At 50.6% G+C, this 15,474-nt stretch overlaps 1 protein-coding gene across 1 annotated transcript in view; it reads right to left on the reverse strand.

Moving 5' to 3' along the window:
* The window catches only part of SAMD10 (sterile alpha motif domain containing 10), a 35,643-nt gene extending 21,595 nt beyond the window's left edge, over nt 1–14,048 (reverse strand). Inside the window, exons 1-2 of the mRNA XM_077832483.1 lie at nt 13,958–14,048; nt 9,564–9,566 (exon numbers count right to left, since the gene is read on the reverse strand). Of these exons, the coding sequence (XP_077688609.1) occupies nt 9,564–9,566; nt 13,958–14,048 (94 nt within the window). The remainder of the gene's footprint in view (nt 1–9,563; nt 9,567–13,957) is intronic.
* Between the last annotated feature and the right edge of the window lie 1,426 nt (nt 14,049–15,474).

Consider the following 15,474-nt stretch of genomic DNA (forward strand, 5'->3'; position numbering starts at 1 on the left):
GCTGGGGGCCTGGTGGGTAGAGCAGGACGAGCCTGTGTTGTCTGGCTCGATGGAGGCTCGCGAGTGACGGGGGAGCTGCCTCTTGCCACCTCGCGCCTGTGAAACCATCCTGTCTGCTCAGATGGCTGCTGTTACCATGGCAACAGATTCTGCGACCTGAGTAACAGTGGGTCTGCGCTGTGGGCATTCCCGGCACTACCCCAGTCCTGCTGCGAACCCCCCTTCCCTCCCCCCGGACCCCAACCACTTGATGCCAGTCCCCACAGCCCCTCCCTTCCTACAGCCCAGCCCAGTTTTCCTTCAAAGGAAAACACCTGATGGAGGAACCTGTGCAGAGATTTTGGCTACGATGGGAGGTCTCAAGCTTCTCATCACTGGTGAGCCAGCGAAAGGCTGTGAGCAGCAGGCTGAAGCCCCTTGACCTGAAGGAATGGCAGGTGCGGTCTGAGAGTGCGCTGGCTCTGGGTACCTGGGCACAGGCTTTAGGGATGTATCGTCTGAGGGTGCTCATGCATGGGGCTGTACGTACCCCGACTCTGGGTGCATGGTGGATTTGCCTGAAGCATAGAGATTATCATAGCCGAAGGTCACGATACAAACTGCAAAGGCACAGCCTTCAGGATGAGGTTAAAGCCATGGGCCTGAGTGACGCCGCATGGCCTCTCGTGATCCCTTGGCACTGGTTGTTAGGAGTAGGGACATAAAGCACGATCCTTTGGCCAAATGCCAACACGGATTTTTATATTCTACTTCCCTGAAACACCTCCCCCGACTGCAATTTCAAGTGACTACAGGATCCTTTTGTGCTCCCTGCCCTAAGCTGTTGTGCAACATTTCAGCGTCCATGCGACCTCTGAGGTGGCTGCATTTCAGCAGTCAGTGAGGTGATTCCTCAACTGAGGCACTTTGAAATTCTTGGCCGATGGCGCTAGAGAAGTGACAAACATTACTCTTCTTCTTGGCTCAGCCCCTAACCCGTGCTCTTGTTAACAACACCAGGAGACTCTGGGGATAGCAATGACCCATTCCCAGGCTGGGTCATACCCTGAATGCTGTTTAAATGTCTTCCTGCCCTCACCATTCTCCTGTTTTCTTTTCAAAGAGACGTGAACAGCCCGCAACGACAATTTCTTATGCCAGCTTGCTCTGATGAAATGAACAGAGCTGCCCGAGACATTTGCCCACACAGTGCTAGCACCCGCGAATCTTGCTTTGACACCAATATTCCAGCCAGCGAGACACACAGGATCTGATTCACCAATTCGCTACACCAGTTTTATGCCAGTGTGAATCCACTGGGCCGGGTCCTCAAATGCTGTAAATTGGGGTCGTTCCACTGACTTCAACAATGCTACAGTTTGCCAGTTTATGAGAGCTGAGTATCTGGCCCATTGCCTCCCTAGAGTGAGACTGGTGTTATGGAGTGGTCAATCCATCCCCTGGAGATCTTTGATAAAATTCCATCCACGCCCTCCTATCCCCAGACAATTCAGGGGTAAAGGAGATTTCTTGAGATTATAATGAAGCCCAGCAGATCCTGCCCATTTCCTCTTCCAAATCCTTACGAGACACCAATCAGAGCGTGTACAGAAATGCCCGTGTGTCTGTGAATGTGTGATCACTTACACAGCTCTGAGCACACGCACACATGTGAACTTTGAACAGATACACGCAAATGTGAATTCACATCCAGCATATGTGTGTGCGTGTGTGTGCATGCACTGGGAACACGAGTACATGCACACAAGGGTGTATTTGCACATTTACACATGTACACAAGGGTGTGTGGGTGAATAACCACATGTAGGTGTGCGAGCTTGCCCACATCTGCCCAGGCACGACCATGGTGAGAAAGAAAAGTAATTGTGCTCATTCGATATTGACCGTTTGGTTGCTCAGAAGCTTGGGCTATTCCGTTTGTTCCAATTAAAATGTAACATTTTCCTTTGGGGGGAAAGAAAATGAATCCTTCTGTAAGAATAAAGTATCAGTACAAGAGACACAAGCTCATCTATTCTAGATGAAAGGTGGGAGGCTTGGCATAAGCCACGTGGATCCCACAAAGCAGGGACTAAGATCTCGCTGTTTAGACTACAACGAACAATCTGAAGCCACACACAGAGAAGCCTCTTTCTAAGGATACCTGATGCACTGTAGGAATTAAAGGTTTAAAGAAAAACCATCACTATTGGGCGCTAATGTCTATAGTTGGGATCTCTAGGGGAGAGCCCTCACTTGAAAAGAAAAATCAACCCTTGTGCAACAGGAAACGGAAATCTAAGAAAATGCCCCTCACTCAAATGATACGTTGTACAGAACTAAACCTATCCAAGGAGTAGTACTGGGAGCAATGGGATCACATTCAGCAATGGAAATTTGAGAGAGAAATATCAAACATTTCCTAAGAGTGAGAGCGATTAGGCTGTGGAACGGTCTCCCAAGGGACGAGGTGGAAATGCCATCGCCTGAGACATTTTAATCTGACTTAAGGAACCTTTAGGGAACACACTGTGGAAAGCAATATTACACTGGTCCCCAAGGGAGGAACTAAATGACCCAACAGCTCAAAAGGACCATGGGTCTCTGAAAGGGAATGTCCTCCCTTCATTAATTTTCAGAAATAGAGAAAAGCCCTCGTCAATTAATTACGACATAAACCAGCTAAGGGAATAAGGGAAAACGGAATGGGAAACTGGCCTGATCTAAGAATGGGCTTGCTAAATATATCTGCTCTCTATATGCCATGAAGGTTCTGATGACGCCCAGGGTCATGAGAGCACCTGGCACCAGAGCCCTTGATATGAGATTATTGCTTGGTAAACCACTGCAGCAATTCTCTTGTGATTACTTCTTCTTTGAATATAACAAATGGAGCTGAGTCTTCCATGGAAATGCAACTGCATAGCGAAACCTGGTGCTCAGAGGCCATGCCGGTACTTAGAGAGAGCTAAGTCAGATCCGTGCAAGGGCCTAGCAACAGAGGCCACCCCACTGCAAAGAGGGGTCTGCTGGAGAAGCCAGTCACAGGTAAATACCAAAAGGAATCAGTAACTGGGAACAATGAGAAGCTCACAGGGCTGTTCTGAAGAAGTGCAGAGGTTCAGAAGTAAAGGGCTATTTCACCATTCTGATGCCAGTGCCGTGTAATGTGACTTTGACATCACAGACAGGAGGGGACCTTTTCTTAAAGAAGAGCTGAAAGGTAACTGCTGACCTCATCCACAGGTTATTAAGCATTATAAGATGGCTGTCACAGAAGTTAAAGCCCGGCTGGTGGCTGAACATTCCAAGCCAGGGTGATAGAGGTTACCAGCTGCACTCAGAAACCCAAGAGCCAATTGACAAGAGTTTGGGGGTTTTCCCCTTTTAAAAGCGAAAGAATTATATAATAGACGTGATGCACCCACAGATGGAATGCTCGGTCTAGTATCATTTGTCTTTACGCGCCCTCATTAGGGGGATAGTAGATTCTATTTCCACACCATGCCATGTTTGGCTGTTTACTTCCTTTGCTGATGGGCCCGTAATTCATAGATTCCAAGGGCAGAAGGGATCATGCTGACCATCAGGTCTGACCTCCTGTATAACACAGGCCAGAGAACTTCCCCCAAATAATTCCTAGATAAACATCCAATCTCCATTTAAAAACCGTCAGTGATGGAGAATCCACCAGGACCCTCGGTATATTGCTCCCGTAGTTAATTACTCTCACCATTAAAAATGTACGCCTCATTTCCAGTCTGAATTTGTCTAGCTTCAACTTCCAGGCATTGGATTGTGTTAGACCTTTCCCTGCTAAATTGAAGAGCCCATTATTAGCTAGCAGCTGGTCCTGCTGTTACCCTGAGGCTGTTGAAGATAGACAGCTCTACTGCAGGAACCCTCCAGTTTAGTTCATGTACCGTGTAATGCCATTCACATACATACCCGCAATGTGTGTGTTATTTACATATATAAAATTGGGTGTGTAGGGAGAAGCTGGCTTCAGATTCACCGCAGAAGGACTAGCATCCGCCTTCCCAAATACTTGCATTTATGCGGCATGTAGTACAGAAGGGGTACACAGGGGAGCAGGGGTCCTGCTATGTTAAAGAACTCCTGGTCCTGGCCAGAAGCTGAAAGACAGGGGCCTGTTTCCAAAGGTCATTATTCTGCATCCGTCCCCCCAGTATCTGAGGCTCTCACAGGAGCTCAGGTAGCTGTATTCAAACTTGGTCTGAGACGAGTCAATGGTGTCAGAGAGCAGGGAGCAGATGCGAGAAAGGCAAAAAATGAAAGAGCTCCAAATAAAGGCAGCATACCGAGCACTCCGATGGGTTTATGCTCCAGTTATATTATCCCAGAGCTCGGAGGCAGTTCTTTAGAAACCTTCTGCTCCCTTCTCCCAACCAGCCCTCAGGTTTCAACTCTCTGGTTACTCAACAGCACTTAGTTCTGCAGCACAGAAGCAGAAGTCAAGGTATCGCTTAGCAAGGGCCGGAGTCCATTCTTTCTAGAGCAAGAGGGTTCAAGGTACAAGCAGATCAGCAAGCCATAGAAGGGTCCAGCAGCTAAGCCATCCCTAGCTTTTCCTTTGAGCCCCTGACTGTACCGGGACACAGTGGTGGCGATGGAAGAGATTTCCTGTCTTTGCATAGTCAAGTACTGAGGCCAAGCCCAGTGTCGCCCTGATCCATGCCTCTCATACACTACAGTAAATACAGTAATAATTACGCACAGATGAATGCTCGCTAGCAGAGCCACAAAACCAAAAGCATCAGCTGGTTTCCTCCTACGATGACCCTAAAGGAAGGAATTCAAAAATCAGCCAGGCCTTTGTCTCCTTCTGCACTGACTATAACTCCCTTTGCTTTGGCTGCCCCTGGGCCCCCCTCTCCAGAGCCAGTGTTTGTACGGAGGTGGGCAGAGGCATCTTTGCAAACACAAAGAGGCATGACCCCATCCCTTCCTGTTCTCAGACACATCTCCCTGCCGGTGCAAGTCAGCAGAGCTCCACTGACTTCAATGGAGCACCAGCCGTTTACACCAACAGGGAACTGGGCCCTTGCACCTCAGGTTCACCAGACCCAGCCTTCCCGAGGTGCACCACAACGGCTCTGTATGTCGGCGCCGTGGGAGAGGGATGGTCACCCTGGCTGCAGCCTCAGAAGAGGCTGGATGAATGGGAGCGAGCCAGCGCTGGGCGAGTGCTCAGGACGAGCTGTCCTGAGCGCAGCTGCGTCCCTTCTGCCCTCAGCCCTCTGCCATACCTGACCGACTCCTGCTGATCAGCGCTTCAGCCCTCCTGCCAATATGCAGCACTCGGTACCCTCTGCTTGTTCTGCGTGCTGGGCAGCGACCCAGCCAATCAGCAATGCAGAGAGGAGGATTAAGACCCTGGCATTCTTTATACCCAGCACTCTTCTGCTGACAGCCCAGCCAAAGCTCCCCTCCCCCCACGTCATTGTCCTTAGATTATCCCGTCTTCTATCCCACAACCCCCAGCCCTCTCGCTAAGCTCCTTCATTTACATGGCCAGGAGTGACACAGAAGAGCAGAATGTAAACTACTTTGAAAAGGGCTTAACCCGCTAGCACTAGACCTAAGTATCTGCCTGTCATTTCCTCCGCTTGCCCCTTCTAATCCTGTGTCAAGTGGAGATTTCAACGGGCTTGAATACCTGGAGGTGAAAGTGTTCTCCAAGAGGGGAAGGAGCCTTGTTCGGAGCACTATTCAGCAGCTCAACACTGGAGACAAAGCTGCCAGTAGAAACCCAAATCAACAAATAAAATTAAGGGTAAGGGCCTGTGGCAATCCTGCATGTCACAGTTCAGTGGTCATCAACTGCCCGTGCAAAGCGGAACTCATCTGAGAATTAGGAAAGCCTCAGCTAATCTACAGGAGACCCAAGTTCTGTTCCTGGCTCAATCCCAGACTTGCTGAATGCTCCTGGGGAAGTCACTTAGCATCTCTGGGCCTCCGTTTCCCCATGTTCCGCTCTTCATTTGACTCCCCGGGGGTGTTGTGTAGAGCTGAATCAGGAACGCTGGGCTGGAACAGTTTTCCATGAGAAAAACGCAGCCCCCCCGAATCGAAGGCTTTGCTAAATCATATGGATTTCACCAACATTTAATTCAGAGGCAAACAAAAGGGGAGGAGGTGAGTTTGATTATGTCCCATTTTGACATAATCCACATTTCAATTTTTCCTTTCAAAATGCCTCAATTTCCAGTTTCTAAAGAGATCCACACACAAACAGCTCTTTGGGCAATTTGGCTTCCATGGAGAATTTAAACATGTGTAGGTTTCGTTCCAAATCAGAATGAAATCGAATTCTGAAATTGCAAAATCCTCCTGGAGACGGAATCTCTGTGCTCTGCCCAGCTCTAGTGGTGCGGCCTCACTGGTTTGGGCTGCCGCGTGCTGACACCATGGAGCCCGGGGTGGGCGGAAAGCAGGGAGGTTGGAACAGTTTGTACAGTGGGGGTGCTTGGAGCCACTGAACCAAACTGTAAACCCTGTATATGACAGAAACCACTTCAAGCCAGGGGGTGCAGCAGCCCCCCCCAGCACCCTTAGTTCCAGCATCTATGGTGGGGATCAGCGTAGAGCTTCACCATCCCAGAGGGAGACCTTCTCAGTGCAACACAATGCCTCCAGGAGCCGAGCACTGTAGCAATGCACCCTCGGTCCCGCCACTAAACTGGAGCAGTCCTTGCACTCACGGGAATACTAGGAGTGTCCAGGTGTGCAAAGAGCAAAAGGGCATTTCCCCCTCCTAGCTCTGAGCAAGGGCTCGTCCGAATTGGGCAGTGTGAGATGCTGGGATGGAAGGTGCTACAGAAATGGGAAGTATTAGTCATCATTTTTACTCACTGCTTGCAAGACTTTGGCTTCTTTACTTAGCAGGCATGTATGAAACACAGAGAGAGAAAAAGGTAGGAGACGTTAATCTTCTCAGCTTTCTGCCTCCCTCGCCTGTATTAACAGAGCTTATCCCGTCTCCCTGATGACCCAGCACATCTCTTTCTCATCCCCAAAGCACCAGGTCAAGTCTTGGACCCGTGGGCAGAGCCTGCGGCTGTGTCTACACTCGGTGTGCTTTGCCGGGATGGGGTGACTGGCATACTGCAACGGCAAAGTGCTCCTAGTGTGGACCCAGTGGTACTGGCCAAGCTATGCTTTTACTGGTATAGCTAATTCCATCCTCCTATCCCCAAGTGAAACAAGCTTGGAAGCAGAGCTTTGCCAGTATAACTGCGTCTACATGAGGGGTTTCTGCCGGTCTGCGGGGGCGGGGGGGAAGGGGGAACGTGTCATGTCTTTTCACATCCCTGAGCGACACAGCTATGCCAGCAGAAGTCGGTAGTGTAGACACAGCCAGGGAGCCTCAGCCAGGGGACTTCAGCTGGGTTCAGAGGGATGTAACCTTTCTCCTCCACCAACCCAGTGCCATGGGACACCCATGTCCCCTGTGCTCCTGCACATCGAGGCCAGATCACTTGCTACACCTGTGCTGCTCCCATTCTTACCCCAAATCCCTCTGCCCACAGCCAACTCCACAGCAGTCAGAGAGCCCAAGTTCTTCACTCACATATGGGGGCGGCTGCCCTGTATGGACCTCCTGCAGCCTGGCCACACTCCCTGCTTTGAGGGCCTCCTACATACTCAGGATCCTCCCCCAGACCCCTCACCCTGGTAAGGCAGGCAAATATCACTAGCTTCACTTCACAGATAAAATGGTGTCCAAGGCCATAGACAGAGGGAGGTCATGTCAGAGATGGAGTGACAGCTCAGGAGTTCCTGCCTCCTATGCATCTCCACTTACCCACACGTAGTTTACACTTACCTCACCTGGTCTATTCTTCCTATACAATCTCACTGTCCTGCCTTCCTCATCTTAAAATGCTATTGGGCTTCAGCTATGGAAAGTCGATGCTTCTTCCAAGCCTACCTGTTTCCCACCATGCTTCCTTTCCTAGAAAAATCATACTCCTGATCTGTTCCTTTGCTGCCACTCGCCTTGGAGCAGGGGATCTCTCCTCGCTTTATGGAGGTCTTGCCATTTCAAAACATCTCTGCTGGGGTCCGTCAACCAATTATTTGCCTACAATGAAACGCGGCAGTAAAAAACCTTGTAAATTATTCTCTTTGATTTATTGTCTTTTTGTAATCATAATAATACTTAGCACTTCTAGAGCGACTTCCAGCCCAAGACTGCAAAACACTTGACTCACATTAATTAAATATTGCAACACCTTTGGGAGCTAAATACAAAGAGGGAAGCTGAAGCAGGAAGATTATGTAATTTTCCTCAGGCCTCACAGCACTTCAGGAGCAGAGGTGGGACTAGAACCCTGGACTCCTGACTTTCAGTCTTCTGCTCTAGGGGATAGAACTCACCCCTCTTAACCCGCTAGGAGCAAAACGCAGCAGCAGCAGTGAGCAAATAACTGATGTCTTGGTTTGGGGCTGAACCAAAAAATCTGAAAAAATTCGTTTCAGATTGAACAAAATGTTTCGTTTAACCCAAAGTGAAGTTTTGGTTTCAGATCATTTCTGAGTCTTTCTTTCTTTCTTTCTTTCTTTCTTTCTTTCTTTCTTTCTTTCTTTCTTTCTTTCTTTCTTTCTTTCGCTATGTTTTGATGCTGTTTTGAAACAAAAACGTCAAAATGAAACGTTTTGAAAAGAAAAGTCAAAAGGTTTCATTTCAAAATGAACTTTTGACAAATTAAAAAAAAAAAACCACTTCACATTTTTTTCCCTGCATGAAACTATTTGTCAAATTTGATCCAAATTCATGAATAGTTTTGGTGACCTGAAAAATGCCTTTTTCAGCAAATTTACTATTCTCCAAAAAAAATTCATCCAGCTCTATCCAGGAGTCCTGAATTCCAGTACTGACCTGGCCCCCCCAATCTAATCACTAGACAACACTCCCTCCTTTAGAGTAGGTTTCACTGAATTTCTAGATAGCACTGGTTCTTGTATCCTCTTGCTGCGTTTTCCTTACCAGGCCAAGCTGATGTGATTAATAGCAGCGTTGAACCAGGAAGAAAAAGGGTTATTTTTTTATTAACCTGGTTCATTCCATCCCTCTAGCATTTCAGCCTCCACCAGCAGTGACTGGAGATAAGCCTGTTCTAAATCTTCCTAGAAGATAGGTGAAGTCTGGGGACAAAGAACTAACAGGTTAGCATGTGTGCTCTGAACAGAAAAACACTGGCTGATCTCCCACTGCTTCCTAGTTTTCTCTCGTTGCCCTTTGATTTATTTCAGTGCCTCTCCCCTAATGCTGGAAAGGCCAGAGAGACTGAACAAGGCTAACCTGCTGCATGGAAACCTATAGCAGCTGTTGCTTTCTGTGACGGGTGATAGGAACATAGGCATTGCATATACATTCACAGCCTAGGGAGCTTCTTCACCGTGCATGCATCTGGGTTGGGTTCAGAATGGGCGAGAGTCTGGCTAGGAGAAGGTTGGGAGCTGCCATTTGGAACAGCACAGGAAGATGGAGTTCACTCAACTCATTCAAAATATACAGCAGCTTCAATTCCCCCCCCCCCCCAAGTCACTTTTAACACTAGCTACGTGTTGATGAAAAATGGATGTTACCTGAGCTCATGCAACACCAGTTACTACTGGGTAGGAAAGGAGAGGGAAATGTATGATTTCTGAGTCCTCCACAATAGATCCCACTGTTCAGTCCAGGACCTGAAAGCACTGAATGAGACAGACAGACAGTGGCAGTGTCTCAGGGAAGGGAGTGCCTCGTGTTTTGAGTCGATGCAGTTTGATCGCTACCTGCTGCTGTAAATTTGCTTGGAACAGACTTGATATGACAGTTTTGCCAACCCACTTGCAGATGTTACCAACCACCCTTGCGAGAGAAATTTCAAGCAGCCAAATTCATATCTAAAGCATACAAATTAGGAGCAAGATTCCCATCACCTGGCAAAGAGGAAGATTGCCCAGTGGTAAGACCACTAGCCTAGGACCTAAGGATATGTCCACAGTGCAATAAAACACCTGCGGCTGGCCCATGTCAGGGGACTCAGGCTTGCAGAGCTCGGCTATAAAGTTGCATGTAGACATCCAGGTGTGGGCTAGCCCCCGGCCTCTGGAGCCCTGCGGAGGGAGAGGGTCCCAGAGCCCAAGATCCAGCCGGGGCCTCAATGTCTGCACAGCAATTTTATAGCCCCACAGCTGACGCCCAGTCAGCTGACACAGGCCAGCTACAAGTGTTTTATTGCAGTGTAGACATATTCGGAGAGTCCCAGGTTCAGTTCCCTGCTATGCCACAGATTTCCTATGTGACCTTGGTCAAATCATTTAGCCTCAGGTCCCCAGCTATAAAGTGGCCTTATCTGCCTGACCTCACAGGTCTGTTGTGAGGATAAATACTTGAAAGATTAGAGGCACTCAGATACTATGGGAATAGGGGCCTGTTAAGTGCAAAATAAAAATGGCAGATCTCTGTAGGGATCAGCTCTCCCTATGCAGATCTAGAAAAGCAGAACATCAGCACACAAGTCAGAGAGGTGAATTTTGCCTCAGGGAAATAAGCTCCATTTAAAATTTGTGAGTGATTTTGCTGTTCATGAAAAGGAAGAGCTAATACCTGGGGAAAGGCATATAAGTCTTACACGTACTGCAGCCCTGCTATTCCATACCCAGTGCACCTCAGTCTTGACCTGTGACACTCCTGCTATTCCAATCTTCCCTTCACCTCCAGAGATAGGCCCTTTGATGCACCTTTTCTCCCTCTCAATTGCCAGTCCTTCTGAACCATGCCAGACTTCACGGGGGTTTACAGCCTGGGACAAATGTCAATAGGAGGCCTAAATATGGGGCCATAAATTTATTTCAGAGTCTCTTATTTAAAAAAAAAAAGCCCAAAGCAAATAATTCAAACTCATACAAAACACAAGGGTACAGCTTTTGCATCTACTTTGTGTGCTCCGTTACTGCAGCTGTGTGAAGTGATACGTGCGTGTGCAAGTTAGGAGTGCACAAATGTCTCTTTCACACACCATTCTGGGAAATCTTGGCCCCAAAATCTTGAACTTCCTCAGAGAAGAAGGATGGTCCAGTGGTCAGCGTGCTAGGCTAGGCTGTGGGAAACCTGGGATCAGTTCCTACTTAGCCACAACATCCTCTAGGACTCTGAGCAAATCACTTAGTCTCTTGGCGTCTCAGTTCGCCATCTGTAAGATGGCGATAATAGCACTTTCATCTCATTGGGTGCTGTGAGGAGTAAAGATTGTGATGTGCACAGATACTATGGAGATGGGGGTCACATAAGTACCTACAATAGATTATACCCAGTAACAGAAATGCTAAGCTTCATACAATGCCTTAGAGAAGTGTGCTTTATGACGAATAAAAACGGTTTGTCATTTTGCTGCATTTCCAACTTCCCCATGGGAAAGAGACATTTAGCACCTAATGGTGCAAGAAACTGGCCTGCAATCAAGAAGATGGATTTGTGGTTCTGATTAACTAGAGGCCCATTGCATTTCCTTCATTGCTTGCAGCGGGGAAAGAAAAAACAATCAAGGTTCTTCTGGGGCTTCTGAGGACTGGGTGAATAAATCACATTATTCACTCATGGAATGGGTCCCAGAGGTCATGCCTGGCCTTCGACACCTTCACCATGTGAACCACAAAATAAATTGGCCTTCATGTTATTTTACTTTTCCCCTTCAGCTGATCTTAAAATGCTGTAAAGGATGGAGAATTCTACTCGGCTTTCTGGGAAAAATTCCTGGGCACTAGGGCGTGAGTGACGTGGTTCCCCTGAGAAGAGTGGTTCATAGCACATTGGATCACTAAGCCTCCAAATTATGACATGGCCTTCCCACCCCCAGTCCAAGCTTCAGTGCAACATATGGGCCATATTCTACCCTCCGCTGTATCCAGAGATCCCCATTGGCTTCAGTGAAATTACACGCCGTTAAAGGGAAGGCTTGACACCAATGAACCAATTCATTTCTATTGTCAATGAAGTTACACCATGGACACATTTGGCCCATTAAGTGTATATCAGCGCCTTGGTTTATGCTAATCTCAATATTCCATTAAAGCTTCCATTCCTTTAAAGCTCTCTCATTGAATATTTACATTGTAAATATTATTTTGTTCTTTTAAAATTAATTTACATTAAGAGGCATCAGGTCGATGCCTTTTCCTGCTATTTCATCTGAGGGGGAAGAAAGAAGAGAGGAAAGAAAACAAACTGCACCTGCTTTATTCTGTTTCCTGCACTGAATTCCTGGTTTTGGTTTGAAAATTAAAGCTAGGAGCCAGGTGAAATGCAAGGAATGACGACAAAAGGGAACAGGACTGTGCCTGTAAGTGAGTGCTCGCTGAAATGAGCGCCATCCGGCCCAAAGGTTGATTTAGCTGCAAATTTTGGAAGATTTCCCACCAGGCCAGAACTAGAAGGCGAGTACGTGGGCACACCAAGTGGAGACAGGCACTACCAGGATGAGTTGCCTGTGCTGGGTTTGAGTGACAGGCCCTTTGTTTAATGTATCTGTATGTATAATATTTCAAAGGCCCTGACAATCAGACAGGAAAATTGGTGTTTCATTCCACCTAGAGCAAGACCACAGAAAATCTAGGCATGGAGGGTCACATGCGGGCAGGCGCTCAGGACCATGGGATTTGCTAGTGCTCAGTATGTGTCAGGATTTAGCCCAGAGGTCTTGTTCCTTCCTTGCCTGAAGTCAATGATTAGGCTGCTGCATTAGGGAGGTCTGATCTAGACTCTGGATCAAAGTCTTTTGAAAGAACAGTGTTTGCCCCCTGGGCTTGTGTGGAGTCCTAAATAATGCTCAAAAAGAACAGGAGGACTTGTGGCACCTTAGAGACTAACCAATTTATTTGAGCATGAGCTTTCCTGAGCTACAGCTCACTTCATCGGCACTTACAGGGACCTTTCATCTGAGGATTTCAAAGCACTTTACAAACATTCCTTTAGCTTCTCAACACGCTGAGAGGGAGGGAAGTATTGTTACAGAGGGGTGACTTGTCTTAAGGATGGTCAGCCAGGGTGAGATGCAGAGATGGGGACAGCAGGTGGAAGATGCCCTGGACAAGCCTGACTCCGAGCAGCAAGACGGGCCCAGACAAAGGAGCGCGGATGGTTAGATAAAGCTGCCACATCCCCCTCGGGGCTGTAAAGGGGAGGCGAACTTTTAGCACCTAGGGCGTAGGGCAGCTCCTGGAAATTGCACCGCCTGGATGTGATGGATGCCAGAGTCTGGTGAAAGCACAGCCGGGGGGAGCCAGAGACCACTGTGCATGGAAACCGGTCCCCGGGGATGTCCTCTGCGAGCCCTTCCAGCCCAGCGCACCGAGCCTAGACAATTGCTTCCCTCATTGTCCTTCTACCGCAAGGCGATTGAAGTCTTTCTCCCCCCGGGTCCGTATCGCTCCAGCGGACACGCTCTTCTCTATCTGACCCCCCCCTCGCCCCGAGGGGTCCCGCCCACAACCAAAGCACCCTAACGCCTGAGCTAAGCCCCGGCCCCTCCCTCCCTCCCTCCCTGGCACTCACGCCCCTGCCCGCCGCAGCCCGCGCTTCCAGCTCCCGCCCCGTCTCATCCTGCCTTTACTCCTCCTCGTTCAGTCTTGCAAACCCAGGAGCGCCCGGAAAGAGCTCAAGACACCTCGCCCCCCCCCCCCCACAAGCCTGCTCTGCTGGGGCTCCTGCTGCACAGGGGACCGACCCCTGCAAGGTCTGGAGGCCCAGATAAAGGAGGGGAGGGGGAAAAACACCCCGGGTCGAAAGCTTGCGAACCGCCCCCCACCTGGTGCATCCCGCGGAGGGCCAGAGCCCACGCCAGCGCCAGGCCGGGCTCTGCCCCCCGCCGACCCCCTGCCCCTCGCAAGCGGCGCCTGTGGCTTGGGAAGAGCATCCCCAGCTCGACCCAGCGCGCCGCCAGCCAGCGCCCGCCCCATCGCTCTTTACCGTCCATCTCGCTCGGGTCGCCGTAGCTCCTTTTCAGAGCCCCGTCTCGGCCTCTCGGGGGGCTGAGCTTGGCTCGAAGGTCGGTGAACATCAGGCGCCCGGCTCCCAGCGGGAGAAGGAGAACCGTGCTGGGGAAGGAGGAGGACCTAGCCCGCTGCCCCGAGTCCAGCCGCGGCCGCCTCCCGCTGGGCGTGTGGGCATCCAGCCGGGCGCCGGCTTCTCTCTCTCCCGCCCGCCCCAGGGGGATCCCACTTCGGGCACTAAGAATCCGCCTGCCCGGCCCCGGTCGCTGCCCGGCCGCCTCGCCTTTGTGTCCCCGGCGTGAGAGCCCCGCTACGCGGCTGGCTGGAGGGAGGGGGCACCGGCGCCGGCATCCCAGCAAGGTCACCAGCCCAGCCCCGCCGGGGCGATGTCCCAGCCGCCTCCTGGCCCCGGCTCCTCGGCCGATCCGGCTCAGGGAGGAGCCTGGGCGAAGGGAGCCAGTCCGTCCTTCAGCGCCCGCTCGCCCCTTTCGGCCGGCGGCGCCGGGTCCGCAGGCAGCCGCCCTCCCCCTGCGCTTGCAAGTCCGTCAACAGCTGGTCGCAGGATCCGGAGAGGTCAGGGGGCCGCCCGGCCGGGTCTCTTCCCCTCGGGCGCCTGGGTTCTCTGCTCCGGGGTCCCCCCGGGCTGGAGGGGATCGGGGGAGCGGTGCAATGGTCACCCCCAGGCCCGCTGCGTCTGGCGGGTCTCCTTTGCGGCTGTGCGCTCCCTTCCCTGGCGCGCTCTGCAGGGCGCTGGTGGGTTTCACTCGGCCACACGTGCCGCCGCCGCGGCTGGTTTAATCCTGGCTCTGAGCTTGATCCGGGCGGACAAGGGAAAGCTGCTCCGTGTCCAGCTGAGCAGCCCCCTCTCGCCTCTCTCGTGCGCCGCTGCCCCCGACTGACCCCCTCAGGGCAACAGCTGCAAAACCGAGCCCCAGGTATTCTCCGGGCTCCCAGGCATTAGTCCCCTGCAGCAGGGAAGAGATACACCCACTTCCCTTCCGCCCACGGTTCCACCTGGGCGGGGAGGCGCCGGTTGGAAGGACAGGACCTTTGTGGTAGCGTCCTGGGAGGGGACGGTCGGACAGGTCATCCGCTAATTTGCCTATGATTAGGGAAGCCCGGTCGGTTCACCATCGATGAGTGCTCGGCAAGCGGGGCGGTGCACCGCGAGGGAGGCAGATAGGAAGATCGAAACAAAATATTTCTTCCCCATCGAGCCTGGGGGTGTGTGTGTGTGAAAACCAATCATCCAGCCGCCTGGTACAAAATAGCATGGCCGTGCAAAACACTGGCAGTTAATCCTCAGATGTGCTGGAAACTAAACCCCCTTCCCTATCAGAAAGCCCATTCTCTTCACGGCACAAAGCCTCTATTCTCTCCCTCCAGATCTAGAAAGATGTACAGGATTTACAGACTTGGAAGTTTCCGCAGTTCCTTGACAAGGTGCTATGAAGTGAAATGAGGAGTGAATAGTTTCTTCTGATCTATGCAACA

This window comes from Eretmochelys imbricata, chromosome 13 (assembly GCF_965152235.1).
Source record: "Eretmochelys imbricata isolate rEreImb1 chromosome 13, rEreImb1.hap1, whole genome shotgun sequence".
Taxonomy (NCBI): Eukaryota; Metazoa; Chordata; order Testudines; family Cheloniidae; genus Eretmochelys; species Eretmochelys imbricata.